Source organism: Alternaria rosae, assembly GCF_020736505.1.
Source record: "Alternaria rosae strain MPI-PUGE-AT-0040 chromosome Unknown BKA58scaffold_1, whole genome shotgun sequence".
Lineage (NCBI taxonomy): Eukaryota > Fungi > Ascomycota > Dothideomycetes > Pleosporales > Pleosporaceae > Alternaria > Alternaria rosae.
The window spans coordinates 1,794,665-1,821,298 of NW_025763570.1; the positions used below are offsets into that span (position 1 = coordinate 1,794,665).

The 26,634-nt window shown below is 53.1% G+C and overlaps 11 protein-coding genes across 11 annotated transcripts; 5 read left to right on the forward strand and 6 right to left on the reverse strand.

The window, feature by feature from the left end:
• Positions 1–140: 140 nt before the first annotated feature.
• Positions 141–1,345, reverse strand: BKA58DRAFT_306537 (uncharacterized protein; the record flags this gene model as incomplete). The annotated part of the gene is made up of 2 exons (XM_046167118.1): positions 141–1,188; positions 1,248–1,345. The coding sequence occupies 2 exons, from the start codon at positions 1,343–1,345 to the stop codon at positions 141–143; spliced, it is 1,146 nt and encodes a 381-aa protein (XP_046030840.1).
• Positions 1,346–2,837: 1,492 nt separating this feature from the next.
• On the reverse strand, positions 2,838–4,140 carry BKA58DRAFT_10997 (CAP domain-containing protein). Its single transcript, XM_046163893.1, has 3 exons — positions 3,587–4,140; positions 3,293–3,539; positions 2,838–3,243 (listed from the first exon to the last, which is right to left on the reverse strand). The coding sequence occupies exons 1-3, from the start codon at positions 3,836–3,838 to the stop codon at positions 3,110–3,112; spliced, it is 633 nt and encodes a 210-aa protein (XP_046030841.1). The 5' UTR covers positions 3,839–4,140; the 3' UTR covers positions 2,838–3,109.
• Positions 4,141–5,411: 1,271 nt separating this feature from the next.
• BKA58DRAFT_407319 (kinase-like domain-containing protein) lies at positions 5,412–7,081 on the reverse strand (the record flags this gene model as incomplete). The annotated part of the gene is made up of 3 exons (XM_046172024.1): positions 5,412–6,489; positions 6,535–6,694; positions 6,982–7,081. The coding sequence occupies 3 exons, from the start codon at positions 7,079–7,081 to the stop codon at positions 5,412–5,414; spliced, it is 1,338 nt and encodes a 445-aa protein (XP_046030842.1).
• A 531-nt stretch (positions 7,082–7,612) lies between these two features.
• On the forward strand, positions 7,613–11,108 carry BKA58DRAFT_304703 (uncharacterized protein; the record flags this gene model as incomplete). Its single annotated transcript, XM_046167024.1, has 5 exons — positions 7,613–7,708; positions 7,755–8,415; positions 8,466–9,164; positions 9,882–11,014; positions 11,073–11,108. 5 exons carry the CDS (start codon positions 7,613–7,615, stop codon positions 11,106–11,108), a joined length of 2,625 nt encoding a protein of 874 aa, XP_046030843.1.
• A 132-nt stretch (positions 11,109–11,240) lies between these two features.
• BKA58DRAFT_11019 (uncharacterized protein) lies at positions 11,241–14,229 on the forward strand. The gene is made up of 8 exons (XM_046163899.1): positions 11,241–11,462; positions 11,519–11,861; positions 11,917–12,041; positions 12,091–12,456; positions 12,504–12,586; positions 12,634–12,904; positions 12,951–12,982; positions 13,029–14,229. The coding sequence occupies exons 1-8, from the start codon at positions 11,372–11,374 to the stop codon at positions 13,983–13,985; spliced, it is 2,268 nt and encodes a 755-aa protein (XP_046030844.1). The 5' UTR covers positions 11,241–11,371; the 3' UTR covers positions 13,986–14,229.
• Positions 14,230–15,539: 1,310 nt separating this feature from the next.
• Positions 15,540–16,770, forward strand: BKA58DRAFT_11015 (uncharacterized protein). Its single transcript, XM_046163897.1, has one exon. The coding sequence runs from the start codon at positions 15,745–15,747 to the stop codon at positions 16,573–16,575; it is 831 nt and encodes a 276-aa protein (XP_046030845.1). The 5' UTR covers positions 15,540–15,744; the 3' UTR covers positions 16,576–16,770.
• On the reverse strand, positions 16,685–17,378 carry BKA58DRAFT_446261 (uncharacterized protein; the record flags this gene model as incomplete). The annotated part of the gene is made up of 3 exons (XM_046174183.1): positions 16,685–17,177; positions 17,243–17,321; positions 17,374–17,378. The coding sequence occupies 3 exons, from the start codon at positions 17,376–17,378 to the stop codon at positions 16,794–16,796; spliced, it is 468 nt and encodes a 155-aa protein (XP_046030846.1). The 3' UTR covers positions 16,685–16,793.
• A 1,245-nt stretch (positions 17,379–18,623) lies between these two features.
• Positions 18,624–19,905, reverse strand: BKA58DRAFT_11105 (thioredoxin-like protein). Its single transcript, XM_046163923.1, has 2 exons — positions 19,632–19,905; positions 18,624–19,570 (listed from the first exon to the last, which is right to left on the reverse strand). Exons 1-2 carry the CDS (start codon positions 19,679–19,681, stop codon positions 18,934–18,936), a joined length of 687 nt encoding a protein of 228 aa, XP_046030847.1. The 5' UTR covers positions 19,682–19,905; the 3' UTR covers positions 18,624–18,933.
• A 224-nt stretch (positions 19,906–20,129) lies between these two features.
• BKA58DRAFT_433743 (BAR domain-containing protein) lies at positions 20,130–21,699 on the reverse strand (the record flags this gene model as incomplete). The annotated part of the gene is made up of 6 exons (XM_046173213.1): positions 20,130–20,152; positions 20,202–21,263; positions 21,315–21,334; positions 21,389–21,483; positions 21,571–21,603; positions 21,664–21,699. The coding sequence occupies 6 exons, from the start codon at positions 21,697–21,699 to the stop codon at positions 20,130–20,132; spliced, it is 1,269 nt and encodes a 422-aa protein (XP_046030848.1).
• A 474-nt stretch (positions 21,700–22,173) lies between these two features.
• Positions 22,174–23,935, forward strand: BKA58DRAFT_305546 (pyridoxal phosphate-dependent transferase; the record flags this gene model as incomplete). The annotated part of the gene is made up of 3 exons (XM_046167070.1): positions 22,174–22,447; positions 22,500–23,323; positions 23,513–23,935. The coding sequence occupies 3 exons, from the start codon at positions 22,174–22,176 to the stop codon at positions 23,933–23,935; spliced, it is 1,521 nt and encodes a 506-aa protein (XP_046030849.1).
• Positions 23,936–24,323: 388 nt separating this feature from the next.
• BKA58DRAFT_433745 (UEV domain-containing protein) lies at positions 24,324–26,302 on the forward strand (the record flags this gene model as incomplete). Its single annotated transcript, XM_046173214.1, has 5 exons — positions 24,324–24,371; positions 24,419–24,473; positions 24,532–24,803; positions 24,880–26,154; positions 26,207–26,302. 5 exons carry the CDS (start codon positions 24,324–24,326, stop codon positions 26,300–26,302), a joined length of 1,746 nt encoding a protein of 581 aa, XP_046030850.1.
• Positions 26,303–26,634: the final 332 nt, after the last annotated feature.

Below are 26,634 nucleotides of genomic sequence, written 5' to 3' on the forward strand. Positions count from 1 at the left end.
ATGTCGCTCGCATAAAAACGGAAATGCACCGTGTCAGATGCAAGTTTTCACGCTAATCATGTGAACAAAAAACCTGCCGAGTGTATCCAAAAAGAAGAGAAGAAAACTGGTCGTGACATTGAGCGCACGTTGTTCGTGTCTCACTGAAGTTTGAACAACGTGACCACAGCCAGACAGCCAATAGCGACCAGGGTACCCGTGACCTCTGGCCTTCTGAGAAATGTCTTGAACGGGTCACCCGTCTTCATCACATGTCCGATGACAGTAACATTTGTGTCGATGAAAGGCTCTTTTGCGACCGGACTCGATATCTTGGGTTCGGGGTGAACTAAGGGTGTCGTTTCCATGCGTGCCATGTCTGTGCCTATCGACTCGTCCAGCTCGTCTACGAGTGTCGCGCAGAGGCGGAAGATGTTCTTCGCTTCTTCGATGATGTCGACGCGCTCGTCGGGTGTGAAGAGGGTCTCCGCAGCGAGGAGTTGGGTCTTGAAATCTGCCTTGATGTCTTCGCCGTCGTGGGGTCCGAGGAAATGCCAGAAGGACAAGCCGCGCTCTTCTAAACTCAGCTCTTCGCCGTCTTGCTCTGGCCAGAAGCCTGGAGGTGCCTTCAAAAGCATGCTTCGTATCCACCGACCCCCGGAAAAGACGGCCATGTAAAAACACCAGGCATAGCTGACCAGCGTCCAAGGCTTCTCGTTCACGCTCTTGCGGATGTGTGTGCAGAAATCAGCGACCTTGTCTCCGGGGTACTTTGCTAGCAGGACTTCGAGATCCGTGGGGTGCACTCCTAGCAGGAACTCCAGATCCCTCTTCAGCCGACTTGACCGTATCAGGCCCCTTGGTCGTAGCGCTTTCAGAAAGGCAGCAAGTTGTGGAGAAGGCGGTGTCGGCGCACCCAGTGTGGAAGTGAAGAGTGAAGGCGAGTCGTACGGATTTACGAGGAGATACGATAACAGTGGCGAGAAGGGTGGGGACGCGGTCTCGGAATCGAACGCGGGGTGTGTGGAGGCGGCATGTGAGGCGGGAGCATGGTCGCGCAGCAGATCCGCCCACAGTGACTCGAAGGTGAGGAAGATGTGCGCGAAATGTAGCAGTCCAGTTGCGTAGAGTGTGGCGTCTGTCGTGTAAGGCGGGAGCGCAAGCGGTAGGCGAGAGGTTATGAGGCGGTTAAGGTTTGTGTGGAGAGAACTGGACATGTATTATTAGCATCGTGGCCTAACTCTACAGATTGAATTTCGAGAGCATACCGTGTACCAGCGTTAATCTCTCCCGAGAGCGAGACAGGTAACCTCGGCGCAGCGTCTCTGGCGTCGTCCCGCAGCGCATGTTGCTGCCTCTCCAACATCGTAGGCTACAAGTAGAGAGCAGTGTTGTATGTCGTGGTGATTGAATAGTCGAGGTCGTAATGTCGATCGATTCTAGCCAATTCGTCGAAAATGGCGGAAACAGGGAGAAGGCGCAACCTTAAAACCCGGTAAACATCCGTAGACTCTTGCAAGCACGCGCGAAACCCACGAGGAAGGTGCAGCCAGGGAGCCAGAGGGCTAGACTCTCCCGTGCCTGTCGCTCGTGTTAAACCCACGCGGAGATGGATCCGCCACGCCCCTCACACGCCGCGCTACCTATATCTCTGATCTCAGGGCGGACAAAAGCACGCCTTTAGTGGGGGCCCCGAGTGGCTTGCCCGTCGCGCATTGCGGCTCTCGCTGTGTGGAAGGCGGGATTCGAGGCCATGGTGGCGTTCAATGATGCAATACGTCCGCTGGCGCATGGTCGTTATGCAGGGATCGCCCGCTCATGACCGACTTCCGTTGCTGATCAAGATGCCGATGTTCTGCGAACGCAGTTCTCGAAACATGGGATGGAAAAGTGAGATGAGAAGAGTGGATTAAAAGCGGTCTCGCTGATGGTTATGGGTCAGATGGAGATCATGGGGGGGTTTGTCGTCTTGTAGGACCGATTGTGCTTCGCGATCCGCGGAAATGCCGCCCGCATGGTCCGATCGCGAGGTCCCGTGCAGTGCATGAGGCTGAACTATGGTTCTCGACACCAAACATGAGGCTTGTATAGCTGGGCGTTGACGCGTACTGCTTGAAGTTGTTCGATTATTTACTTTTCGATCATGTTTACCAATTCTACTGTCTAAGAATACTCCAAGACTTTCGGCCCGACACTTATCTGTGTCTCCAGTTTACTTCTCAGGGTTTAGAAGACGCTTGTGTATTGGTTCCGCAAAGACTCTGGTCTCGCCTTCTGCTATGCTGCTAATCTCTCTACCGCTTCTCCCGTGAATCTCCTTCAAGACCAACTTATCCGCATTCCTAGTCAAAGTCGCAGTCTATGAATCCTTCTTACTACGTTTGAACCACGTGGGCTTGGTGCGGAACGTGCAGACGGTAGTTGGTGTGTCGGGGTATAGGAGGAGGGCGTTGGCTTTGATTGAGTCGGCGAGCTTTTCGTAGTCTGGGCTGGCAACTTTAGTAAATAAGATGTCAGCGAGACTGCTTAAGAAGACGCATGTGCTGGGGACTGTGGTCCAAGTCAATGCCGTATCGTTTGGGGGCATTCTGAATTACGATTGAATCTCTCATAAGCTGGCAGAGTCTGTGATTGTTCCGTGTTCGGAATACCCTCCTATTATGCCGCCCTAACAGTCAAATATGATTGCTGGCTTTCATTGTTTGGCGTAGCAAGAACTTAGAGAAACTTCCCGCTCAGTCCATGGCATCCTTCGCAGTGGCTGAGGCAACGTTTGAAACGGGAAGAGAAACTCAAAGAATTAATGTATACCTAAACCATTGCATTTCGTCTAACCATAATCAAGAGGCTACATCATAGCATTGCCCGACAGTATCTCAACATGCCACCATAGCCAACCACTTGAATCGATCAACGGGAAGAGAACACGAAAGGTGTAGGCAAGACCAAGGATATGACCAGGTATGCCAGACAAGCGGCAGCATATCTCCAAGTAGACAATGTATGTGCGAAATGAGATCCGTGGACAGGGTATAGCGCCAAACACCATTGTGAGGAGATCAGACGCTGTCGTGAACATCGTTACGCAGGCAGCACGCGAAGCGCAGTGTCACGTTGGAGCGTGAGCATTTCAGACCTTCGCCCACTTGAAGTGGACATCCTCGCGCGCCACGACTTCGCCAACACTGGGGTCACTGCATACAGGCGCCCATACCTGAGCCTCGAACTGCCCAGCCGCAATGTTATTGCCAAAGAATGAGTAGTCTGTGATTGTCAGAACCAATACGTGTAAGCTCTCGCGCGTTGAACTTACAGCAGTAGAAGCGACCCGGCCAATTAACACCGTCGTCGCAGTGTCCGAGAGCACAGCCAAGACGTGTACTGTTGCGCCACACCATCTGCGTAAAGTGACCCCATGCTGCATCAAAGTGTGGGTTGTCGTAGGGGTACTTGGTCTCCTCTTCGTGCCAGCCGTGCGTGGCAGTGCGGGCGAACTCGATCCAAGCGTCGTAACCGTCAGGAGGCGGGTTTACTGAAGAGAGATTACTGCCGGAGCGTTTCTGTACATGTTAGCCGTGCCATACCTGTCATCATGCCAACTACCTACATGTTCAGGGTCCTTTGTACACTCTTCAATGTCAGCCCGCGCGGCGTCGGCAAGCTCAGTGTCCCAAATAAGGTCCTGCGCACAATGCAATTTGCGCCAGTACCAATGAGCTCGCATAACGGCACTAATGAAATTTGGGTCGTCCTGGTGTGGAGCGTCATCAGCGACGAGATCGCGGTGCTTGATCTCGTGCGTGGGAGCGGCGACAGCAGTAGCTGCCGTAAGAGCCAGGAGTTTGGCGAAGAACTTCATGGCTAGGTTCTGAGATAGGTGGTCACCGACGTCGGTATGTAGGAGAACGGCCTAGGAAGAGGTGCAGTTGGTAGCGGTGAGAGGATAGCAAGTGCAGCTGAGATGCCAGGCACTGGTCCAAGGCGAATGAATAAAAGGCAATTTAAGGAGCGAAAATAGGTTGAACGAGTGACGAAGTAAGAAGGAAACGAGGTCGCTGGGGTTTATATGGCTGAAGACGTGGACTGAAGTCCACGATGGCGTGTTGTTGACGGTTGCGCCTGGCTTCACGTACTAGCGCCGCAAACAGACGATTGCGGAAGGCGCACCAACCCGCCGGGTACCTACTCCAAGAGAGGGCAGTCCGGCATTGAGCACGGTCGACGGTGAATGATGAGCAGAGGCAGCGGACCTGCTGCAGCGGTCGTTCGTGTAATCTCAGCCGGGGTAGACGAGAGGTAGGACAAGTCCGTTGCGCTTCGCAGACGCCTAGTGGCGGTACAGGCCTGCTACTCGATTAGTCTCTTCACTGCATTGCCACTACCCTGTTGCGAACTTACTTGAAGGTATCACCAAACGCTGACCACGAACTAGATACGTGCACGCCGTCCACACACCACTACCCCTCTACCGTGCCCTCGTGGAGCCCACTACGCTAGCTGTAATTCCATACATCGTTAGATCAACGCACAAAATAGACATGTGAAGGAGAATGGCAACACAAGCACGCAGGGTGGCGTTCGCGACGAGTGATTACAGCGGCGCCAGATGAGCATGCGCCGCGTGAGTCCGCATAGTCCCTCTATGGTAGGCTGCAATTGGTAAAAGAAGTAACAAGGAGACCAATATGTGGTATGAATGCCTAAATGATGATCTAGTCTAGCACCACTACCGAGACATGGCGATAGCATTGCCTCGATCGTCCAAATCAGCCCAGGTGGTGTCAAAGACATTTTGGGCCAGGGAAACGTCGCACTTGTACTTGGTGGCTGCCGTTGACAGGACGTCTTTTCCTCGTTGTGTATGCGTTAGGGCAGGAGAGGCTGACCTGAATGTCTCAAGTCCATCGCCGCCGCGATGACGCAGCTCATGTGCCAAAACGCCCATAGCTCTTTTGTCTACACTGTGTTGATCCCATTATAAATGGGAGGGCGGTACCCAAGTACAGACAAGACGTACCATTGGATTCAAACCCCATTACCAGGGTTTCGCGCAACCCAGATCCCACTAAACCGATACAGCAGGACAGTGTACTCGCACCTGCTCATCGAACGCGTTACCCTTGCGTCGTCGTGGACCAAGCTTCATCGACCGATGCTAGTACAGCGTCAGAGTCCCGCCGTGTTCGTGTCACACCAACATTGAGGCCGAGAGCGTCTCAAGATCCTCGCCAGGACGCTTGTGTAAGATGACGACTCGCACAGAGCCGTCTGCGCCGCCAAGGCCACTGTTCATCCGTCCGGCCAGGTAACACCATGCCGACAACCAGGGATAAATTTGCCGCAACGACTGTGGCAGTACGTACACACGGGAAGCTGCATCGCATCGCCCGTACAGATGACAGAGCAGCACAACGCTGCGGTGTTGAGTCTCTTCATCCTTCCTTGAGACGTTTGGCGGGACGTCCAATGATCGAATCGTCCGGAAGGCCACTCCTTTTAGTACCTGGTAGACTAGACGTGCGGATATCGTTGTCCTCCTGGCTGACTCTTCTGACGGGGTACTTGATCTTCGAGTCCTCGAAGCAGCTGTCGGCTGGTTTGCCGTGAATGGTGAAGTAGGGATGTGACAGCGCTTTCTCTGCTGTGAGTCGTTTCTGGGGGTCGTACTCAAGCAGCTGTTTGAGCAGTGAGAGCCCTTCGGGTCCAGGTGTGTCTGGTCCAGAGCCTATTGGATACTGATTGTTGTTGAGGGTCTGGTGATACCATCGTTCTAAGCCATCGCCACCTTGAGGACGCGGAAATCGTGCAGCGTTGCCTGAGGCCAGGGACGAGAGCTGAGGATGTTCGGGCATGGCCGTCAGTAGCGGCCACCGGTCTTTGCTTGGCATGCCCATGATCTCGACTATCTTCTGCATCTGGTTGCGCTGGAATGGGACCGTCTTCTTGCTGTCCATCTTTGCCTCCTCACCTTTGAAGATGGGCCGTAGAGATAGCAGCTCGGCAAAGATGCATCCCACCGCCCATAGATCGACTGCAGGAGTATAGTGACGACTGCCAAGAAGGAGCTCTGGTGCGCGATACCATATTGTCACGACAACCTTGTCGCCTGAGAAAAGAGATTGCAGCGGTTTGTAGAACAAGCGAGCAAGACCCAAGTCGCCTATCTTGACTTTGCCAGCACTGGTGACCATGATGTTAGCAGGCTTGAGATCGCGGTGCATGACCCAATTCCGGTGCAGGTAGACCAGTCCCTGCAGCAGCTGATAAAGAATAGACTTGATGGTCGGTGCAGGTATCGCTTGTCGCTGAGGTTGATTGTGGTGGTGGATGATCTGCAGTAAGTCGTGTTCGGCATATTCGAAGACAATGTAGATACACTTGTCCTCCAGGATGATCTCTACGGTGTGCACGACGTTGGGATGTGCGAGCTCAGTACACAGCGCCATCTCACGTATGGCTGATTGCGAAATGCCAGAGTATTGCAGTTCGCCTTCTTTGTCCGGCTTGAACCTGGGGGTATTAGCAGGTATGGCGGTCAAGGTCCGCTCCACCTACTTCTTGATGGCAAACTCGCCGGTGCGGCCATTCTTGCCTTCGGCTTTGTAGACGCGTCCATAGGTACCGCTGCTGATGAAGCCGACGATCTTGTAGCGCTCAGTGACTCGCTTCTTGTTGTTGTAGCCAGTGAACATGGCATCAACGTAATCTAGCGGGTCTTCAGGAACAGGTTTAGTACTCGCTCTTAGAGGCTACGGTAGAAATGATAGCTCGGAAGATGCAGCAGGGTCCAGCAACGTCAACAGAAGGGGGCGATGCGGACACGAACGGCAATTGCTGACGACAGGAACAACAATCACGCAGCCAGCGACGTCCGGGTTCAGCCAGGAGGCGCCAGATGAGGCAACGAGAAGCGAGGTGACTTGAGGAAGGCTGGGTGGGGGAAGGCACGCCAGCATACAGGAGAGAGAGACGGATGGACACGTAGAGAAGGCAGAGGCGTACCGTCGGGAGCTGTCGCAATGCTGTTCTTGCGCGATGGGGCTCGGGCGGATGCCGCAGCAGAAGCCGACGAGGCCGGCGGGGAATTGGAGAGCTGGCTCATGCTTTTGCCATCATCTGCCTCAGCCTCTCGTTTAGCTGACGTCTCCACGCCCGACGCGGCAGCGACGCGTCGACGGAACTATTCCGGTGAGTCCTGCACGTGTGGGACCCGGTCCGAGACGGCGAGCTTCAATGTCGAAAGACGTGCAGAAGGTGTAAGGTGTTTGGCTTGAGGTTACGAGGGTCTATGGGTTGAGAAACAGGTTCCAATCATGTATCAATGGAGCCTACCAAGTGTGGCTCCCCGCAGAGCCTCAGTCTTGGACCCAACCACTTGCTTCGGCCACTCGTCGTCCAAGCTTCTCATGTCACCACCGTGAAACCTCAAGCTTCACGACAAGACCACTTCATGTCCATGCGGTGACAATCTGATCTTCATCGCTCTTATCTGAGCGGTCTGAATAGGTAGGCGCAGTGCAGCATCGTCATTGCGATGTCACGTTCTACGAGGCGGCTGACACGTCCATGTAGCTCAAGCGGCACGCCAAACCTCCCACCTCTCACCTCTACCACGTAACTGTAGAACCCCGCCATGGACCCGCGCTCGTGGTTCAGCAGCCTGACGGGCTACTTTGTCTATATCCTGTCCATTGCAACTCTCGGCCCGCTCCTCTTCGGCTTTCACCTGGTGGGCCCCAACGTCATCCTTGCCGGCGCATAGCTAACACGCCCAGTCTGAGCTGAACGCGCCCGAAGATGTCATCCGCTGTAAACGCAAGTCCATCACGTCGGCCGTCGCTGGCTCGAGCCTACCACAATGCATCGAGATGAGCCCGACCGAATGGGGCGTCGTGGGATCGCTGTACACACTGGGAGGTCTGATAGGAGCCCTTTCGGCAGGACCAGTGGCAGGCAAATACGGACGTCTCAGATCCATGCAGATATTCGCTCTCTTCTTCGCCGTGGGCCCAATCTTTGAAGCGCTGAGCCCGAACATTGGAGTCATGGCGTTTGGAAGGCTGTTGTCAGGAGTCGGTGCAGGCGCGGCCGTCGTCATTGTGCCCCTCTACATCTCTGAGATTGCACCGCCGGGCGAGAAGGGCTTCTTCGGTGCCTTCACACAAATCGGGTGCAACGTGGGTATCTTGATCACGCAGTTGCTGGGATACTTCTTGAGCCACGACTCTTACTGGAGGCTCATCTTGGCTATCGGAGGTGTCATCGGTGCTGTACAAGGTGTCGGGCTACTGCTGTCGGTCGAAAGCCCAAAGTACATCGCAGAGCAGGGTAATGTCTCGCTCGCGAAGAAGACATTGCGCAAGATCAGGGGAGAACATGCAGACATTGAAGACGAGATGAACGACTGGGGAGTCTCGGGCTCCGGCAACGTCAGTGGTACGTCTTTTAACCTATCCGTTCATGACAGCATGCTAACAGTTCCCCAGAAGAGGAGCAGACACTACTGAGTAATGAAGATGGGTCGGCTGAGGCGAGGCCCAAAGAGTCAGGCAAAGAACAGACGCTGAGCATCATGCAAGTCTTCCGCCATCCCGACTACCAAAAGGCCGCCTTTGCCGTCGTCATGGTCATGCTGGCCCAGCAGTTCAGTGGCATCAACAGCATCGTCATGTACGGCGTTTCACTCCTAGCAGGCTTGCTCGAGTCCAACTCTGCGCTGCTCAACCTTGCCGTCTCAGCGCTCAACATTATCGTCACAGCCAGCTGCGCGCCCCTTGCTGACAAGCTGGGTCGCAAGGTCTGCCTGCTCAGCTCCCTTGCTATCATGGGCACGAGCTCGCTCTTACTTGCTATTGGCATTATCAAGTCGATATCTGTTCTTTCCGCCGTCGCCGTCCTGCTGTTCGTGTCCGGCTTTGCTGTTGGTCTTGGCCCTGTGCCGTTCATCCTAGCGAGCGAGCTCGTAGGCCCGGATGCCGTCGACGCAACGCAGAGTATTGCGCTCGGAGCCAACTGGATCGCTACATTCATCGTGGCACAGTTCTTCCCGCTGGCAAGTGCAAAGCTACATGGATACGTTTACTTCATTTTCGCAGCTTTGTCGGCGTTCTTTTTCGCCTTCATTACGTGGTTCGTGCCCGAAACCAAAGGTAAGAAGAACGCAGACGAGGTTTGGGGCAGAGAGCGTAGGGTGGATTGATTCATGGCGGACCGGAGGGTGGGAATTCGCGCGATATTCAAGGGTTCACGGGGCCGATTTTTTCAATTCTGGTACAAGGCTGAGCTGCCCGCTACGTCACCGGCAAAGCGCCTTCGCGCGCAATTTCCTCACAATCCAAGCCAGTTCCCTCTCTACGTGGTGGTCATCTCGAAAATGCCGAACATTCTGAAGCCGCATTATTGGTCGTTTCGGCAATTATTGCCTGGAATGCACAGGAGCAGGCACTTTCGAACGCAAAGCTGAGGACACTGAAAAGCATGTGTTCGCATGCGAAGGAAGGTTCCATAGTCAGAAAATCGAAATTCTTGAGTCACATAATACTGTTGGCTCCAAAATGATGCAGCTACTTCCCGAAGACCAGCTGTGCAATTGCTCCGACTTCACGGCTAAGCAGTCAGCCGAGTCGGGGAAATAATCGTCGGAAGCGTCTACCCCGATTCCTAATTGCTGACACAAGTGGTGTGCTTAGTGATTTTGCGCAGCCGCGGCTAGAAGGCGGCGGGTCCGAGCAGCGGCTTCGGATATGTCATTCAGTCATTCGACCCCACTGGCCTTGGGGGTACTTTCACGCCTTCAATCTCACCTGCTATGCGATTGCAGTACTAGAGTCACTACCTTGCTCTTTCACTAGTCATCCGTGTTACTTTATATGCTCCCCACGACATGCCCTCCAACATGACAGCATTCCCGCCGCATTTCTCACCTCACCTCTCGAGCGCCGGGCGAGACGGCTTCGACTTCCAGACATCGCAGCTCGAGGCAGAGACGCCGGAACGGGTCGCAAAGGACGATGCACACCACAGCCCCCCGCACTCGATAATATCGCCTGTCTTTACGCCTCCAGCGACGCCGGGAGACTCGACACCCTCGCGGCCCCGGCCACCCCGCTCCATACCCGTCGACACCTCAGTGCGCACCGACACGCCGCGGCCGGATCTGCTGCCCAAGCTACCCACAGTCGAGTGCGAAGTGCGTGCGCGGATACCCACTACCACAGGGCATGAGATGTGGCTGCACGTTTACAGGAACAGCGTCGACACCAAGGAACACCTGGCAATTGTCTTTGGAGGCCAGATACGCTCGAGATCGCTGGATGCAGAGCGTCCGGGAGAGACGGAGTTGGACCGCATGACAAGAGGCGCATATGTAGGACGCCTGTACCCTGGGAGAACCAGCTCGCGGGTTGAGCAGCTCAAGAGGCAGGAGGGCGTCCCTACGAAGCGCAAGCCCGACGCTGACTCGGCGCACGTGGATAAGAGCAACGGCCTGTTATCGCCAGCATCTGCGTCTTCATCCGAGAACGGCGACATACAGTCAGCTTCTTCAATAGAATTACCTCTCGTCCGCATACACTCCGAATGCTACACCGGCGAGACTGTCTGGTCTGCGCGCTGCGACTGCGGTGAGCAACTCGACGAAGCCGCGCGGCTTATGGCCGATCCTACTCTGTCTCCTTCTGGCGGTGCTATTATCTATCTTCGCCAAGAGGGTCGTGGAATTGGTCTAGGCGAAAAGCTCAAGGCATACAATCTGCAAGACTTAGGCAACGACACATACGAAGCAAATATCATGTTACGGCATCCTGCAGATGCGCGAAGCTACGGCTTAGCCACGGCCATGCTCATGGACCTGGGCTTAGACGGAGACAGAGGGATTAGACTTTTGACCAACAACCCAGATAAAGTCCATGCTGTCGAGGGCCCGAATAGAGAGGTTGTCGTGAGGGAGCGCGTAGCCATGGTTCCGCTTGCCTGGAAAACAGGCGGCATGAAGGGCATCAAGAGCGAAGAAGTAGAGAAATATCTTAGTACAAAGGTGAGCCCACGTCAGATTGCGACACTTCGAGATGCGAAATTTGCTGACAATGATTCAGATCGAAAAGTTCAAGCATATGTTAGATCACAAATAATGGCATTTAGATGGTTGACAGCGTATTTTTCAATTTCCGTCGCATCCGACAATGTGATCTGCTAGACGATCAACGGCGCTGACGTGGGGCGCAGACGACCGCTCGGCCGCTCTGAAACCACTAAAATAATCATAACCTGCTTCACCTCACCGCACCGCCTCTGCGACCTGCGCCCTATCCTTCGCTTATCCCTGATTTTCAGACTGTCTTCGCGTATATAGCGGGTCGTCCATGGTCTTGGTTACGGCCAGCATCCCGACAGCATGGCGAGCTCGCGAGACGACGCTGCGGAGAACCCCTTCCTTAGTCCAGCGGATGGACGGAGCATGAGGAGCTTCACCGCCGACTCCAAAAGTAAGCCGACCTCCGACTTCCCTGATATGTCTGCGTGAAATGCTCAATTTGGTTAGATAGCTCGAGGAGCATGCTACCACTCTTATACACCCAAGGCCTGCTTGAACCACAACGAAGTGGTTATTCCATCACTCTTCTATTGACGTCATTATACTCGACTCTATGCTCGGCCTTGTTCTTCATCGTCGCATTGATACAGCCAAAATATGGGCATATCGTATCAGCGCGTGGGCGGTTTTCCCCTTCCTCGGCGGCGCTATTGACGGCTTTCATCGCCAAGACTGTCGAGTTGTCGTTCGTAATGGTATTCTTGGCATTCATAGGGCAGGTCCTGTCGCGAAGAGCTATTCAGCAGAAAGGCATCAACTTGGCTAGCGTGTCGATGCGATCCTGGATTCTGTAAGTTGACAGCGTTTCGGGCACCAGCGCTCATGTTGGCTGATTATATGGGAAGTCAACCAGGAAAATTATTCAGCGGGTGGCATAGCGTCCGGGTGGCTGGCTTCAGCGTATTGGGAGTACTCTCACTGATTACGGCCGTTCTCTCTCTATTATATACAACCGCAGCAGGTGCTCTGGGTATGGCAGTACCCTTCTTCTACACCATGAGTCGCTAACATGCCCACAGTTCAACCACAGCTTCGCCTCCCGCCCTGGGAGCATCAAATGCTTGCTGGTCAAGTAGATGGCGACTTCTCCAGCACTCTGAAGGCTGATAAGACTTGCCTCACCGCCTGGCCTGACGTGGGCGACACGCAGTGGGGCGGGAGCACATGTCTCGCCATGAAGTGGTCTTCGCTATGTGGCCGCAACTTTATCAAGTACATGTCCGCATGGGATGATCAAGCAGCCGCAGCAAACCCTCCTTGGATGTCTGAGCACCTTCTGGAACGAAAGCCGATCAGTGCGTCGCTAGACAACAACGTCACTGTCACTACTGCATGGCTTGATGACCACGATGTTGCAACTGACTCTGAGAAGGCAGGCAGGATAAGTTCGTGGCCGAGATTATTCTAATCTTACGTCGCTAACCTGGTATAGTCAACAACATCACTATAGCCGTTCCTCATCGAGGGATTCCGGCAGCAGCTCGCAATGTTCAGAATGACTTGCTGCAGCCAGAAGTAGGTAGATCATGCATGCCACATTCGTACCATACTAACGTTTCTAGGATCTGCATGATGGTGGCTCATACTCTATTCACGCTTCGGTCGCTAGCTTCGCACTCAACGCGCTGTGTGTCAATGCCAAAGAGGAAGAGCTAGCTCCTCTGATATATACCAATTGGCCCAATGCAATTCCTATGGAAGAAGGATCCAAGTCTGTCAACTGGTGGCCTATCTTGGGATTTCCAGAAGGCACTAACACGAACAACAAAACCGTGCTTGATGACATATTTGGGTGGAAGGACGAGACGGAGGATCATTCACGTGCTAGACCAAGTAAGTCCGATCCTTTGCATGAAAGACATGTACTAACGTCATGCAGTTTTTCTCAAGTACCCGAAAGCAGGAAACACAGTAAGTGAGTCTGTCTAAATCGGAAGACGATAGACTAATTGAGTAGATCGCAAACCACACTCAAGTACCTTACGAGCTTGGGGACCGACCAGAAGTCTACCTGCTCGGCAAAGCGCCCGACAATACCACCGAAGACTATTTCCTCTGCTCTATGAAGGCCAGCATCACGACTTCCTGCACTACACGCTACAACGCCTCTTCCGGCGGCCAAAGCCTCGAAGCAGTCTGTGACGACGAGAATGGAAAGCACAGCGACGACTCCGCCATCCAACCCCTCCGTTCTACCGAGGACAGAGTAGCCCTAGTAGGCTGGCGCGACCTAGGCTTCAATCTCCTCAACTCCTTGAGCCTAAACAACGGTGTCTTCGACGGCGACGCATCAACAGCCCGTATCTTCACTCAACTCCAACTCACAGAACCCAAGCTTAACAAAACACTCCCAAGCCCCGCGGAAGCACTCCTAAGTATGACAACATGCACCGTCCTCGACCTAACCCAAAACTTCCCCTTTCAGCCCTTCTCAAACACCACCGCCGACGAATTCGACACCCCCCAAATGCAATACTTCAACGCATCCGTCCGCGTCGCACAATACATGTCCGGCGGCGAAAAGAGCTACCAAAAAGCGCTTCTCGTCGTCCTCGCCCTCACGCTCCTCATCAACATCTTCATCTTCATCTACTTCGCCGTGATGCTACGCATCAAACTCATCACGGATTTGTGCGAGCCACTCGTGCTGTTTGTACTAGGTTACCATTCTCCGCCGTCGGATGGACTGTTCATGGGACGACCGCAGGAGGGGCCGCAGAAGAGGGATATGCAAGTTGATTGGATTGTTAAGAGGAAAGGGGAGCAGTTGGTTGTTGTGGGGATGGGGGAGCGTGATGGGGATTTAGAGGGAGAGGGGAGAGGGAAAGGAGGCTGGTTTAGGATGAGGAGGAGAGGTGCGGGTGGACGGGAAGGAGATAGGGAAGAAGGGTCGCCGGATGGGCTTAGGCCGTAACGGATGAGGATGCAAAGATAGGCGTGTCACGCTTCTTTTTTGGGGCCAACAATAATTGACCATCGAAAACCATCCTCCTCGTCCTCCGTCTCAGTAACCAATAGCGGGGGAAACGACGTCACGGGCTTGCACTGCCCCTACGGCCACGCTTGCCAGCTGTGGCTTGCGCTGCGCCACTCACCTGGACCTCATCGAGGCCAGGGTATATCACCAGGCCTTGTGCACACACTTGTTCTCGGTTTCTCATGCCATCCCGAATTGGAAGAGACCGAAAACACAATCCGTCACTTTGAATTCCATCGCCTTTTTCGTTGAGTTTTTTTTTTGAAGAAGCGTCTTCAACCTCTCCACGCTCCAAATCATTCACTACGGTCATCACGAAACCTTACCATCCTTAAAATCCAAACCCTGGAGCCTTTCCGTAACCGGCCTGTACAAGACATATCTGGGTCAAACACCTTACGGTTCCTGCGAGGATCATTCCGAGAATGACCCAACCGTCGCCCGAGTCGATGCAAGTCAGTGGCTTCTACGGCCCTGGCGCCTGGGCTGCGTGGGTGATTACCATGTTTGCATCGTGGATACCCCTCCTCCACGGCGACTACACCCATAACCTGCACTTCATCGGATACGCGCTATATACGAATTGGGCTGCGATTGACCTTGTACGCCACGATAACTGGGCCCTTCCACCAGACCAACACAATCTCTCAGACCAAGACCGCGCGCGATTTGACAACATTGCTGCTTCCATTGCGGTGGTACAGCTTGGAGTTTACCAGGCCGTTGCACAGTTGTTATTTTGTAATAATAGGCTACAGCATGAGCATATTGCTCAAGCTAAACGTTCGTTAGAAGCGCGACGTCGCTTTATCTTGAGTATTGGAGCAGTGCTTCCACTTTCAATGGGCATTCATGCTTTCGCGCGTTCTTTTTCGTCTGATTTCAGTTGGTTTGCGTTACTTGTGTGTTGTGTCTTGGGCGTCTGGCTTGTGGGTTACAACGCGTGCCAACTTTTGTGGCCGCGCAAATTTATGTGGGAAACTATGTTAAGGGAGCTTCCCCTTTTATGTGCGGCCGCTATTCTGGTGTTCGGTCTTTCCTTCTTTCTTACTGCGTACCTTTTTGCTAGTGCGACGGGAGTTTCGCAGATACTCTACCTCGCCGGCTTGCCTGAACAGTGTTACTTCGTTCCTTGTGCGCCGCAGGGTATTGGGGAATGGGATCAGGCCTTTTCGTTGATAGTTGCTTTGTTCCTTTTCTCATACGAGTTTGGGTATGATATTGTTCGCATTGGGACAAAAGCAGTTCAAGGTATGTGTACAATCTGGCAACGAGCTGCAAAGTAGCTCAAGAAAATGGACGCACATTTTATTATGATTGTGCAGAGGTTTCTTGCTGTCAGCTGTCGGTTTGGTGGTGGCTTAGCGAATGTGGCTGAGCGCAAGCCACACACATCGATACTGCGGTTCTTCATCAGGCTGACCTGTCGCTGGAGAATACTCTTGTTTTTACTCTCATTATCGCCTACTCCATTTCCGTTATTTCTCAAATATCACATTGGCGCGGTCTTGAGCATCTCGACACATATCTGAGAGTGTGGTGTTCCACGTACAGTTGCACCTGCCGCATCTCGACGACCAGCCTTGCTACCATACGCTCAGATTGCAGCCTAATCTTACTTCGCGCTGATCAACGAACTCATCCACAACTACCTCGAACTACGGCACTCGAAGGGTAATCCACCACGTCACTCGAGATGTCTCAATCCTCGGCTGACTACACCCAAATCAGCGGATTCTACGGCCCTGGAACTTGGGCAGCATGGGTCATTACTCTCATCACGTCCTGGATACCCATTTTGCGGAACGATCACAAGCACAATCTACACTACGTTAGCTATGCGCTATACACGAATTGGGCCGCCATTGATCTCATACGCCAGGCCAAGCCTTCTGCTGACCATCGGACTCTTCGGGAAATGAACGACGCCCAGTTGCAGAGTCTCGTCGCGGCTTCAGCAGTGGTACGAGTTGGCATCTTCCATGCATGTTTGCAAATCGCAATATGTCGATTCATAGCGAAGAACAAGGATACCGATACCAAAAATAACATCAAGAGGCGTCTCCGGTGCATCGCCATCGGCCTACTGCTCCCCGTACTGACGGACTTCTTTCTTGTGCCATACTACCACAACGTCTTAGCCGGTCATAGCAGGTTTGGTTACCCCATGCTCGCAGTAGCTGTTTTTTTCACAGCATTCATGTTTTTGACTCAAATCATGGCGTCCTTGAACAATACATACACCGTACTGGACGTTGCTTTCGTAATGACCTTGTCGTTGCTTATTTCAATGATGGGTTGGGACTCTTTTATCATTGATAGTGATGCAGTGTCAAGTGAGCGGTGCTCCATTGTTCCATGTGCCCCGCAGACGATTTTGGAATGGGATCAGGCTTTTTCCTTGCTTGTTGCGCTGTTGTTGCTCATGTACGAGTATTTCGCTATCATTGTCCAGCTCGTGAGAAAAGCATTTCGGGGCGTATCGAGCAGCGAGCAGCAAAGGGACTCAGGTCTATTACTCAAGTGAAAGATAGCAATGCTCTTCCGGTTTCTTTTTCTATGATACATGGTTGCAAGATAGAATTACTCGAAAGAATGTATCAAAATAGACATACATGAGTTTGAAGTAGAGTCGGTATGAAGCCCCTTATTCAATGTTGACGTTGTTACTATACATGCACCACCTAGATCAGGAAAACTGAGCGCTCAACACACACTGGTCCTTTGGTTCGAGTTGTCCCCCACTTAGCAAGGGATGTAGATAGTGCAATAAGAACTCGACACGCTCACGATCCCCCCATCAATGTTATTAGTGACGACACCCTCAGTATTCACCCCATTATACGTAATCGTGCAAATCTGAAAGGTGTTGCTCGCGCTATTGAACGCCGTCCTAAAGGTAACATCGCCCAGAGTATGGCAGTCTGCTGCAGAGACGCTATTGGTGGCGCCATTGAAGTCATCCACGTTGGCGTCGGTGTTGTAGTAGACTTGGTTGTTGTTGACGTCGTAGCAGTAGATTCCTCCGCCGGTTATGTCGACGGGCTGTTGGTAGGGGCTGCCGCCGCCGTAAGTGTGCGACGCTTTGGCCTCGACTTTGCAGCGGGTTACGCCGTCATCTTGGCGGAGCTGGGTGTTGAGTTAGCTGGAGGTTCATGTAGGGCTTCCGACTTGTCTCGAGCAGAAATACTTACTGCGAGGTTGTTGGTGGGCGCCGCCATTATGGTAGTGATGGCGGTTGCAAGCATCATCGCAAAGGAGTTTACTGAGAACCTGGGTTCGAGTAAGCGATGTGTGCATTTTCGGTTCTGAATGCTCAACATACTGCATGATGGTGATTTTCGTGTGTTCCTGTGTCGTAGCTGGGGTGTGTGATCGTATGATAGTATTGGAAAGTGATACAATGTTGTTGTGAGATACTTCATCAATTCGCGGCCGAGAACCTGCTTTTATAACTGTTAGTGTAGCCAGCATTGCTCGCAATCGAAGATCAATCCGAACTGAAGATGTCGTGTTATGCCACCTACGTCTTTACTTCCTATGAATCCAAGTTTTCCCGCCAAACGCAGTATGCGTGATCTATACGAACTAAGCTTCTCCGTCAAGATGCCAAGTAAGCACTTAGCCGTCAGTCTCTCAGGTCCAATGAACATTGCGCTCCCGAGGCCGTGCATTAGCGAAGTCTGACGTGGAAGGTGCAGACAGTTCTACTCCTGTCAAAATGCACTTGACGTAGTAGCGAGCAGGGAGATCTACATCTAGTGACATACTTGATCCTGCAAGGCCACCTGCTAGAATCCAGGATCACCCGTCGTTGAATGTACCACCCAGTATCCGGTATAGCATGTGGTCGTTTACTCAACCTGGTGCTTTGTATACGTTGAGCTTCGTCAGCAAAAGCCAGTGTAGTGCGGCCCGTATGGGCTGTGTTGACCGTGATGGTCTTGCTTGAGAAGCAACCAGCACTTTACAAGCAACACAAGCTTTCCAGACCAAGAAAGTCATTATTGTCCGTTGTCCGATTGTTATGACTGGTACACTCCCTCTCTGCATCTCTTCCGCGGGTATACGGTCGTAAAGAAGGGATCGCCCGCCTGGTACCACCCGTGTACCGCTAGTGTGCGGACGATGGCAGCATCCGACGCTAGCATGCAACCTAAACTACCTTTCCACTGCTCTGGATATAGAAAACATTCTCTTCCGGGAACGGAGCGTCAATGTCCGCGCTGTAAGTCTTGTAGTGTCGGTGTTCTCGTAGTAGTCTAAGATTGTGGCGCAGGTAACCAGGTAGCGTTGCATTTGACAAACGAAGTAACCCAAGTACTTGGATAAACGCCTGGGTTGCCAGAACCAATGGTCAGCGTTTCCTAAAGTGTTGGCTGTTGCACAATGAACTACCCGAGAATACTGGGTATTAAAGAGAAGCTCTCAAATGAATCCCCCCGGAACGGGCGCAGTCCCAAGAGTAAGATCTAGCAAAAGAAGAGGCAGGTCTCCAGACACCAAAGTCCCGCGTTCACGCGATGCAAGACATCGGGATGAACTCCGCAATGTACTCAGTAGTCCACGTTGAGCCTGTCTTCGGAATTAGATACCCATTTAATCGCATAACGTCCTGATTCGAGCCTAGTATAGCTCCAACCGGGCCGAATCGAATACGGAATACGTGGATCCGTTGTACCTAGGTATTGCCAGCATGGTCACAACACTAATCAGTGACGTAAACAGCTGGATCGTGGTCGCTTCTGTGGCCGTAGTCTTTCGATCATGGACACGACGTCCCATCACCATGCCGTAGAGAGATTGGACGAGTTCCGAGAAAGAGGAAGAATGACATCAACTCAAGTCCACCAGTAGCAAACATCAGGTGCCCATCCACGCACCCTCACGTACACTCCTTAGCAACCTGCGCGAGCACCTTCTCATACTCGGCCACACTCTTCGCACCCACAAGCGTAAAGTCCCTCTTCCTACCCTCAAAAATGACATACGGCACGCTGTCCACTCCATTCCCGGCTTGTTCCCGAATCGCCGCCTTCGTCTCCATCAACTCCTCATCGCTATCTTCCACCAACTTCTTCGCTTCCACTTCGCTCAGCCCAGCCGCTGTGCACGCTTTGACTAGAGTCTCGGTACTCGACGGATGAGCACGCTGCTCAAAGTACTGATTGTACAGCGACTTTACAGCTTCCAATGCAGCACCTTGCTTTTTGTTGTTCTGTAAATACTGTAATATACGATGCGCGTGTAAGGTATTCGCAACCATGCCACCTCCAAAGTCAAACTGGATGTCTTCGGCTTTGCCTAGATCGCCCATGACATTCATGTACTTGTTCATGCGGTCTTCGCTGCCGTCGTACTTTTCGTTTTTGTACCATTCATACTTGTTGACGCCTTCTTGGTTGGATTCGGGGTAGAGTTGGTAGGGTGCTAGTTTGAGGGTGAATGTTGCTGGGGAGTTGGGGTTGGCGGAACGGTAGTTGTCGAGTGCTTTGTTTAGGCGAATGAAGCCTAGGTATGTCCTGTAGTACGGTGAGGAAAGGGTCAAAGTGGTGGTGTGGCTTGAAGTGTGGGTGGATGTACCAAGGACATATTGTGTCGAGCGTGAAGGTGATTATTGACTCGTAAGGCATAATGGATATAGCACGCGAAAAAGTTTAGACTTGATCGCTGTTTGACTCGTAGCAGTCTGCGGCTTGGAAGAATTGCTTTACTACACCCTGAAGATGTGTTCGCGAGTTTGCAGGGGCTCCACTGCTCCATGTCTCCGGCACACGTCATGCGGGGTGCGGCGGAAAGATCACCGCCTACTGCACGCTAGTCCTCTCGAGCATCGTATACTAGCAGTCCCAGATACAGACAAGGGCTTTGCGACATGGGAGGACTGAAACCGAGATGGAATATACCCAGAATAGGATTGAAGATTAGTCTGAACAATGCAAATACATGTGCTGATCGCTTAAATCTAGCACGGAAGTCTAACGTAAACCCCAAACGATGCTGTAAACGCAACATTGGCAACACCATGCTTCAACATGTGTGGCCTCGCAACCGCAAGGTGGGAGATGGAGAACTGAACCCCTAATTCAGCTTGACGTAGTTCCCTGGAAACTGATTAGTAGATTTCCTCTCTACGCGAATGAGAGTACGTACCTGGGAATTGACCCTGCTTCCCCCGTACCTTTCCAATCCACCACTCGTTGTCATTCTGCGTCCTGGAAACGATTTCTATCACGTCGCCCGTCAGGAAACTTAGGTCACCTTCTGCTTGCGCCTCATAATCGTAGAGAGCTGTAACGGTTTCGGTCGCCGGGGCACCGCTAAGACGTGATGGCTTTGGCTTTGGCGGCGGAGGCGCGCCCTTGGCTTTGGCAGCAGAGCCCCACGAACCTGCTGATAGCGCTGGAGACTTGACATCTCCAGTAGCTGCAGAAGGTCCAGCAGAGTACGGTGGAGGAGGTGTTTCCGTCTCTTCCGATATTGAACTTCGGCCTGCCTTGGCTTCCAGAGCTTTCGCTGCGTATTTTGACTGGCCCGGACGTGCGCCAGCGACACGAGCTCCACCCGTAGTCTTGAACTTCACGATGGAGATCTTCTCTGCTTCCTCCTGAGTATCGCCACGCTTCTTCTGGTAAGCAGCCTCAATGTCCAGGGTAAGGTCGAAGTAGCCGATATCGAGCCGTTGCATGCGCTCGTGTAGTGTATAGAAGACGTTCAGTTGCATGTAGTAGAAAGACTGGAATAGAGGCTTGATGAACTCTCTCTCCAGTGTGAACAGCTTCGGCAGCTCATCCTTTAGCAGATCATTGAAGTAATTGTAGTCCTGCGTAGCCTGTTCCACGTCGTTCTCAGCCTTATACATGGCCTTCTCGTCCTTTAGCGTCTTGTCCTTCTTCTCCTCGAGCTTCTTGTATGCAGCGCGATGTCTGTCGTAGTCGAGTTGCTTGTGATCGCGCTTGGCGGCAATCTTTCGTACGGCCTTGATGATGACTAGCAGTTCGTCCGCCGGGCGGATAACCCGGGATTCTATCATCTCAAGCTCGGGCTTGAGTGTTTCCTGCAGTTCCCTAACCACTGTCTCGTACTGTTCGCACGCTTCTATGCCTGCCGTGTTGCCTTCGTCGAGGAATGAATCGGGATCTGACATTCGGCCGGATATGGGCTTGTAGATTTCGGCGATCGCTTTCGAGAACTCCATCTGATGTGAGAGCATGCCTGAGAAGTGGGTTAGGCGGAATCGCGTGGGGCTGCATGTTGTTTACGCACCATTTATGGCTTCGAAGTACCTGTCGCATGTTAGCCAGGACCCAGACTAGGGGTGTGTCGCAATAGGCGCGTACTTTTTGGACTCTTCATGGAGCTTCTTGGTCTCTTTCTCCAGCTCCTGAAAGCGTCGTTCGGCATCGATGTAGATGGGGTCCTTGGTGATTTCACCCTGAATGCTTTGTTAGCAAGGCCCAATCGTACCCGGAAGCAGGCGCGTAAAGGGGAGAGCCTCTCGAGGCCCTCACGGAACACGTACGAGGTTGAACCTTTGCTTGAAGGTTTGGGGCGCCTAAATCGTCATGTTAGCAGGTGTTGATGCCCGAATATCAAGCGAGGTTGCCTGTCGTACCCGGGTGACGGTCTTTGTCAGGCCTTTCCAACTCATGGTGGGGGTAAGTCTGTAAGTCTGCTGGAAATTGATACACAGTAGGGATCAGGAGGCGCCGTGGAGACTGCAGATGTAAGCCAGCAGGAAGCGGCCGAACGATGCGGGCGCCGGCGTGGCTGCTAGAATCGACGATGACGTCGCCTGTGGCTATGCCAGCCAACTGCCCACGGCTGCCGGATGTCGCGGAGCGCCGAGAGCGAAAACGAGCACGAGTGCAATTACTTCACGCCAAGAGTGAATGATCCGCTGCAACTAATGCAAGAGGAACGCGGGGCCAAAAGCTGAGAACAGGGCGCTGTCGCGTGAACGACTCTTTCCTGGTGCAGGCAAACAATGAACCATGACGAGTGCTAGATGTGGCCGTGAACGCTGGGGGCCATTTAGTCAGCAGATCTGTGCGCTAAAACTTCATAGCTTCTAATACCTCGGGAGGCAATTTGCTCTCCCAACCCCAACACTCCAATTCTCACCATGTCTAATATTGCACCCACCGTCGCGAGGCAGGCCCTGCGCATTGCCTCTCGTCGATACCCCTCGTCTGCTTTTTCCCGTGTCTCCAGTATCCGTCGTCACTATGTCTCAGAGTCTAAGCCCGCCCAGGCGACCGTCTCCAGCGCCTCCCATCTCGACGAAGCCATCAAGAAGGAGCAGCGGAGTTTTCTCAAGGAGACGGGAGAAAGAGCAGAGGATGCGACTATGCCAACAACAGGCATGGGCGCTGATGCCATGATGAGTCCCACTGCTGGTGAGCCTTAGAATTCACGCCACCCCGCTTTCCGCGACGCTGACAATTCCAGGCATACTCAAGCAAGCCACCGTCATGGATCAGGGCTCACGGCCCATCTACCTAGACATGCAAGCCACAACACCAATGGACCCACGAGTAGTAGACAAGATGATGCCATACATGACCGGCATGTACGGTAACCCCCACTCGCGAACCCACGCGTATGGTTGGGAAACCGACACGGCCGTAGAGGATGCTCGCGCGCACATCGCCAACCTCATTGGTGCAGACCCCAAGGAGATCATCTTCACCAGCGGGGCTACCGAGAGTAACAACATGAGTATCAAGGGCGTAGCTCGCTTCTTTGGGCGAAGCGGCAAGAAGAAGCACATCATCACAGCACAGACGGAGCACAAGTGTGTGCTTGACAGCTGTAGACATTTGCAAGATGAGGGCTTCTCCGTCACTTACCTGCCAGTAGGAAACAACGGTCTGATCGACATGGCCCAGCTCGAGGCCGCCATGCGCCCTGACACCGCCATTGTCAGTATCATGACCGTCAACAACGAGATTGGTGTTGTTCAACCTGTTGAAGAGATCGGAAAGCTCTGCCGATCGAAGAAGATTTTCTTCCACACCGACGCGGCGCAGGCTGTCGGCAAGATCCCCATCGACGTCAACAAGATGAATGTCGACTTGATGTCGATATCAGGCCACAAGATCTATGGTCCCAAGGGCATCGGCGCATGTTACGTGCGGAGGCGGCCTAGGGTCAGGCTCGATCCCATCATCAGTGGCGGTGGTCAAGAGCGAGGATTGCGAAGTGGTACACTAGCACCTCCCCTTGCCATCGGTATGGGCGAAGCCGCACGGATCTGCAAAGAAGAGATGGAGGTACGTACTCTCTTCCTTTACTTCTACGAACACTATGATTATTTGCTTTATACATGCATGGCTTTCAGAGCGTTAGGCGGCTTCGGTCGTCGACGCGCCATGTTGACACAAGTGCAGGGGTTATGAGTTCCTTATCACACATTATTTTGGTCACATCAATTTTGTTCGGACTTTGCTGACAATGGCTAGTATGATACCAAGCGCATCTCCGCGCTGTCGAACCGTCTTCTCGAAGGCCTGCTATCGCTCGAGCACACCACACTCAACGGCGATAGGGAGCGACACTACCCTGGGTGTGTCAACGTTTCTTTCGCCTACGTCGAGGGTGAGTCACTGCTCATGGCGCTGAAAGACATTGCCCTGTCTTCGGGCAGCGCTTGCACATCGGCGTCGCTCGAACCCAGTTACGTCCTGCGGGCACTTGGCAGCAGTGACGAGAGTGCGCACAGCAGTATTCGCTTCGGTATCGGACGCTACACTACAGACTCAGAGATCGACTACGTCTTGAAGGCGGTCAAGGAGCGTGTTACCTTCCTGCGCGAGTTGAGCCCGTTGTGGGAACTCGTGCAGGAGGGTGTCGACCTCAACACGATCGAATGGAGTCAGCATTGAGCGAAGTAGTTGTTTGATACCCCGGCGGAACTTGTATAATATAATGACGTACATTCTTTGGCAACACTGCCCACGCTCGTTGTAGCGGTTATGAGAAACACGATTACATAGCAATGTACTATTCGCAATAGCTCTACATAATCAAATGTATTGAGCATGTATACATACTCTTGGCAGATGCCTCCATGTGCGACAGGAATGTAATGTATGTACAAGTTGACTAAGTGAAAGACTGAGTGCCAGCCTGGACGTAAGGCATGGCAGCGGTATTTAGCATAGAGGGGCAAGTTATTGCCAAGGTGTTGAGGGGCTCATGTTGGGAGAGGTGAGGTCCGTCCGTGCTCCATGCCCATCGTCTAACCTGGTGCTATCATCGATCAGTTACAACATGGCTAGCGAGAAAGTACTCAACTGGCTATACAGCGTTCTTGTTAATGTAATTGTACTTGCGACAACACATAATTATGCGCTAACAGTATGTAGGAATACTCCGACGTGAATCGCACATATCACGACGCGGCCGAGGCACTGTCCAACTGTACGTCACATGTGTCGCAGCTTCACGACAGCTATACTGACTTTACACCGACATCCAGACCCGTCGCTTGCACCAAAGACGGAACCATATACGTACGAGAATGGCTCCTCGGCGCTTCTCTTGCTCCTCAGTGGCACGTTGCCGGTCACGTTTCGCGGCGCAACATACGGTTTCCCGGTAGCGATATGGGTGCCTCAGTCGTACCCCCGAGAACCACCCATCGTATACGTCACGCCGGCGCAGGACATGGTATTAAGGCCTGGGCAACACGTGAGCACCGATGGCAGGATATACCACCCGTACCTGGCACAATGGGCGAAATACTGGGATGTGAGTACTGCACGAGCTTGGAAAGCTGCTGGGCGAAACGCTTCAACTTGAGACACGACAGCTGATGTGTGCGCAGAAATCTACACTGTTCGACTTCCTAGCCGTGCTAAGAGGCGTCTTTGCAAAAGAGCCACCCGTGCGATCGCGGCAACAACAGCCGCAATACAATGCGCCGCAACAGCAAGCACCCCCTCCAGTACCCCCGCCGCCAGCCGAATGGCGCCGCTCAGTACACGGCACTTCAGGCGCATCTTCGTCTCCCGCTCCATCGAATCAAGCACCAGCACCCCCTCCAAAGCCACCGAAGCCACACGAACAAAACCGCTCCACACCCCTGACACCACACGACCGATACTCGCAACCCCCTCCTCTGCCACCTCACCCTCCACAACATCCGCAGTCGCAGCAGTCGTACCAGCAATCTCAGGGTAGCAGATATGATGCGCCGCAGAGATGGCAGCCGCAGCCTTCAGGTCCACAATACGCGCCCAATCGACCGAGTAGCTATAGCCAAGGCCCAGCGACTTCAGGCTCGGGTCCTCAACACCCGCAAATGCACGCGCATGGTTATCCCCCACAGCCAGTACAGAACGGCAGCCCCGTGAGCCCCATGACACCAAATGGCCAACGAACGGCTGCCCAGTTCTCGACATCAGGGCCCCCACAGCCCCCTAACTTTCAGCAAACACAACAGTACCAAGGCCCACCACCCCAGCAGCAATATGGGCAACTTCCACCACAACCACAGCAGTATCGACAGCCGCCACAGGGTTATCCGCCACAGCAACAGGCTCCTTTTCAGCAATACCCACATGCACCGCCTCAGCAAGCGCCACCAGCTCCAAAACCCCCAATCGATCTTCTCGATGACTCGCTCGAAGTCACCTTACCTTCACAGTCCGGCAACCAGGTCCCATTGCCAGTACCACCTGTTCCACCAAACCCTGAGAAGGACGCACTTCTCCGGGCCTTGAGCCAAACGCTCGTATCGCAGATCCGACAAACAGTTTCCTCCAACATGGCTGCGGTAGCACCACTTCGCGCGCAACAAGCCGCCTTGCAGACTGCATACTCCCGGTTACAGTCGGAACTGGGCGAACTGCAGCAGCTTGACGCGGCGCTTGCGTCAAACGAACAAGTTTTGAAGGGTGCCATGGTCGAAGCGGACCGGGTCATGGAGGATGCGCGCAGAAGAAAGGCACCGGATGTGGATGATGTCCTAGTAGCACCTACAATAGTCGGAGGACAGCTCTACACTCTTGCTGCGGAAGAGAAGGGCATTGCAGATGCATTGTTTGTACTGGGTAGAGCTTTGGACAGGGGGCGTGTCAGTACTGATGTCTTCGTCAAGGTGAGTCCATCTCCGATATGCTTCAGATGGCGTGTAGCTGACATGATCTTAGCAAACTCGAAGTCTAGCCCGAGAACAGTTCTTGAAGAAAGCACTGATCAAGAAGATTGCTAAAGGCATGGCACTAGATGAGTACCAGATGCATTAAACTGCGTTCCGTATACTCTCAATGGAAATCAGATGATAGAGCCACAACGCTTTGTAACAAAGTACGTGTTGAGCCCTCTTTCAGAGTTTTCCTCTCCAATGGATTGGCAACCGTGATGTAAAGGCTGGCTGCCGACCTCTGTATATCTTTTATGGGTACTGCGATACCCCGCCACTTTCTACTACATTGATCCATTTTCGCTATCACGTCACCCATGGAGTTTGCAAGTTCTGTACTTTCACTTTATCATACCATGATGGCTTCGCCGCGAAGTCGCCGGCGCATTCCTTTGGTTTCGTCGAGTCTCCTGAGGTGCGTCGCTAAAGAGCCGT

Excerpts from the sequence above, each read along its gene's own strand:
- BKA58DRAFT_10997 (XM_046163893.1), bottom strand. The coding sequence starts at position 3,838 with ATGAAGTTCTTCGCCAAACTCCTGGCTCTTACGGCAGCTACTGCTGTC. Across the intron at positions 3,540-3,586 it reads GTACAAAGGACCCTGAACAT|AAACGCTCCGGCAGTAATCT; the intron begins GTAGGTAGTTGG and ends TAACATGTACAG. Across the intron at positions 3,244-3,292 it reads GCCGGGTCGCTTCTACTGCT|ACTACTCATTCTTTGGCAAT; the intron begins GTAAGTTCAACG and ends TGACAATCACAG.
- BKA58DRAFT_11019 (XM_046163899.1), top strand. The coding sequence starts at position 11,372 with ATGGCGAGCTCGCGAGACGACGCTGCGGAGAACCCCTTCCTTAGTCCA. Across the intron at positions 11,463-11,518 it reads CTTCACCGCCGACTCCAAAA|ATAGCTCGAGGAGCATGCTA; the intron begins GTAAGCCGACCT and ends CAATTTGGTTAG. Across the intron at positions 12,905-12,950 it reads TCATTCACGTGCTAGACCAA|TTTTTCTCAAGTACCCGAAA; the intron begins GTAAGTCCGATC and ends AACGTCATGCAG.
- BKA58DRAFT_11015 (XM_046163897.1), top strand. The coding sequence starts at position 15,745 with ATGTCTCAATCCTCGGCTGACTACACCCAAATCAGCGGATTCTACGGC.
- BKA58DRAFT_11105 (XM_046163923.1), bottom strand. The coding sequence starts at position 19,681 with ATGCCTTACGAGTCAATAATCACCTTCACGCTCGACACAATATGTCCT. Across the intron at positions 19,571-19,631 it reads CTCGACACAATATGTCCTTG|GACATACCTAGGCTTCATTC; the intron begins GTACATCCACCC and ends ACCGTACTACAG.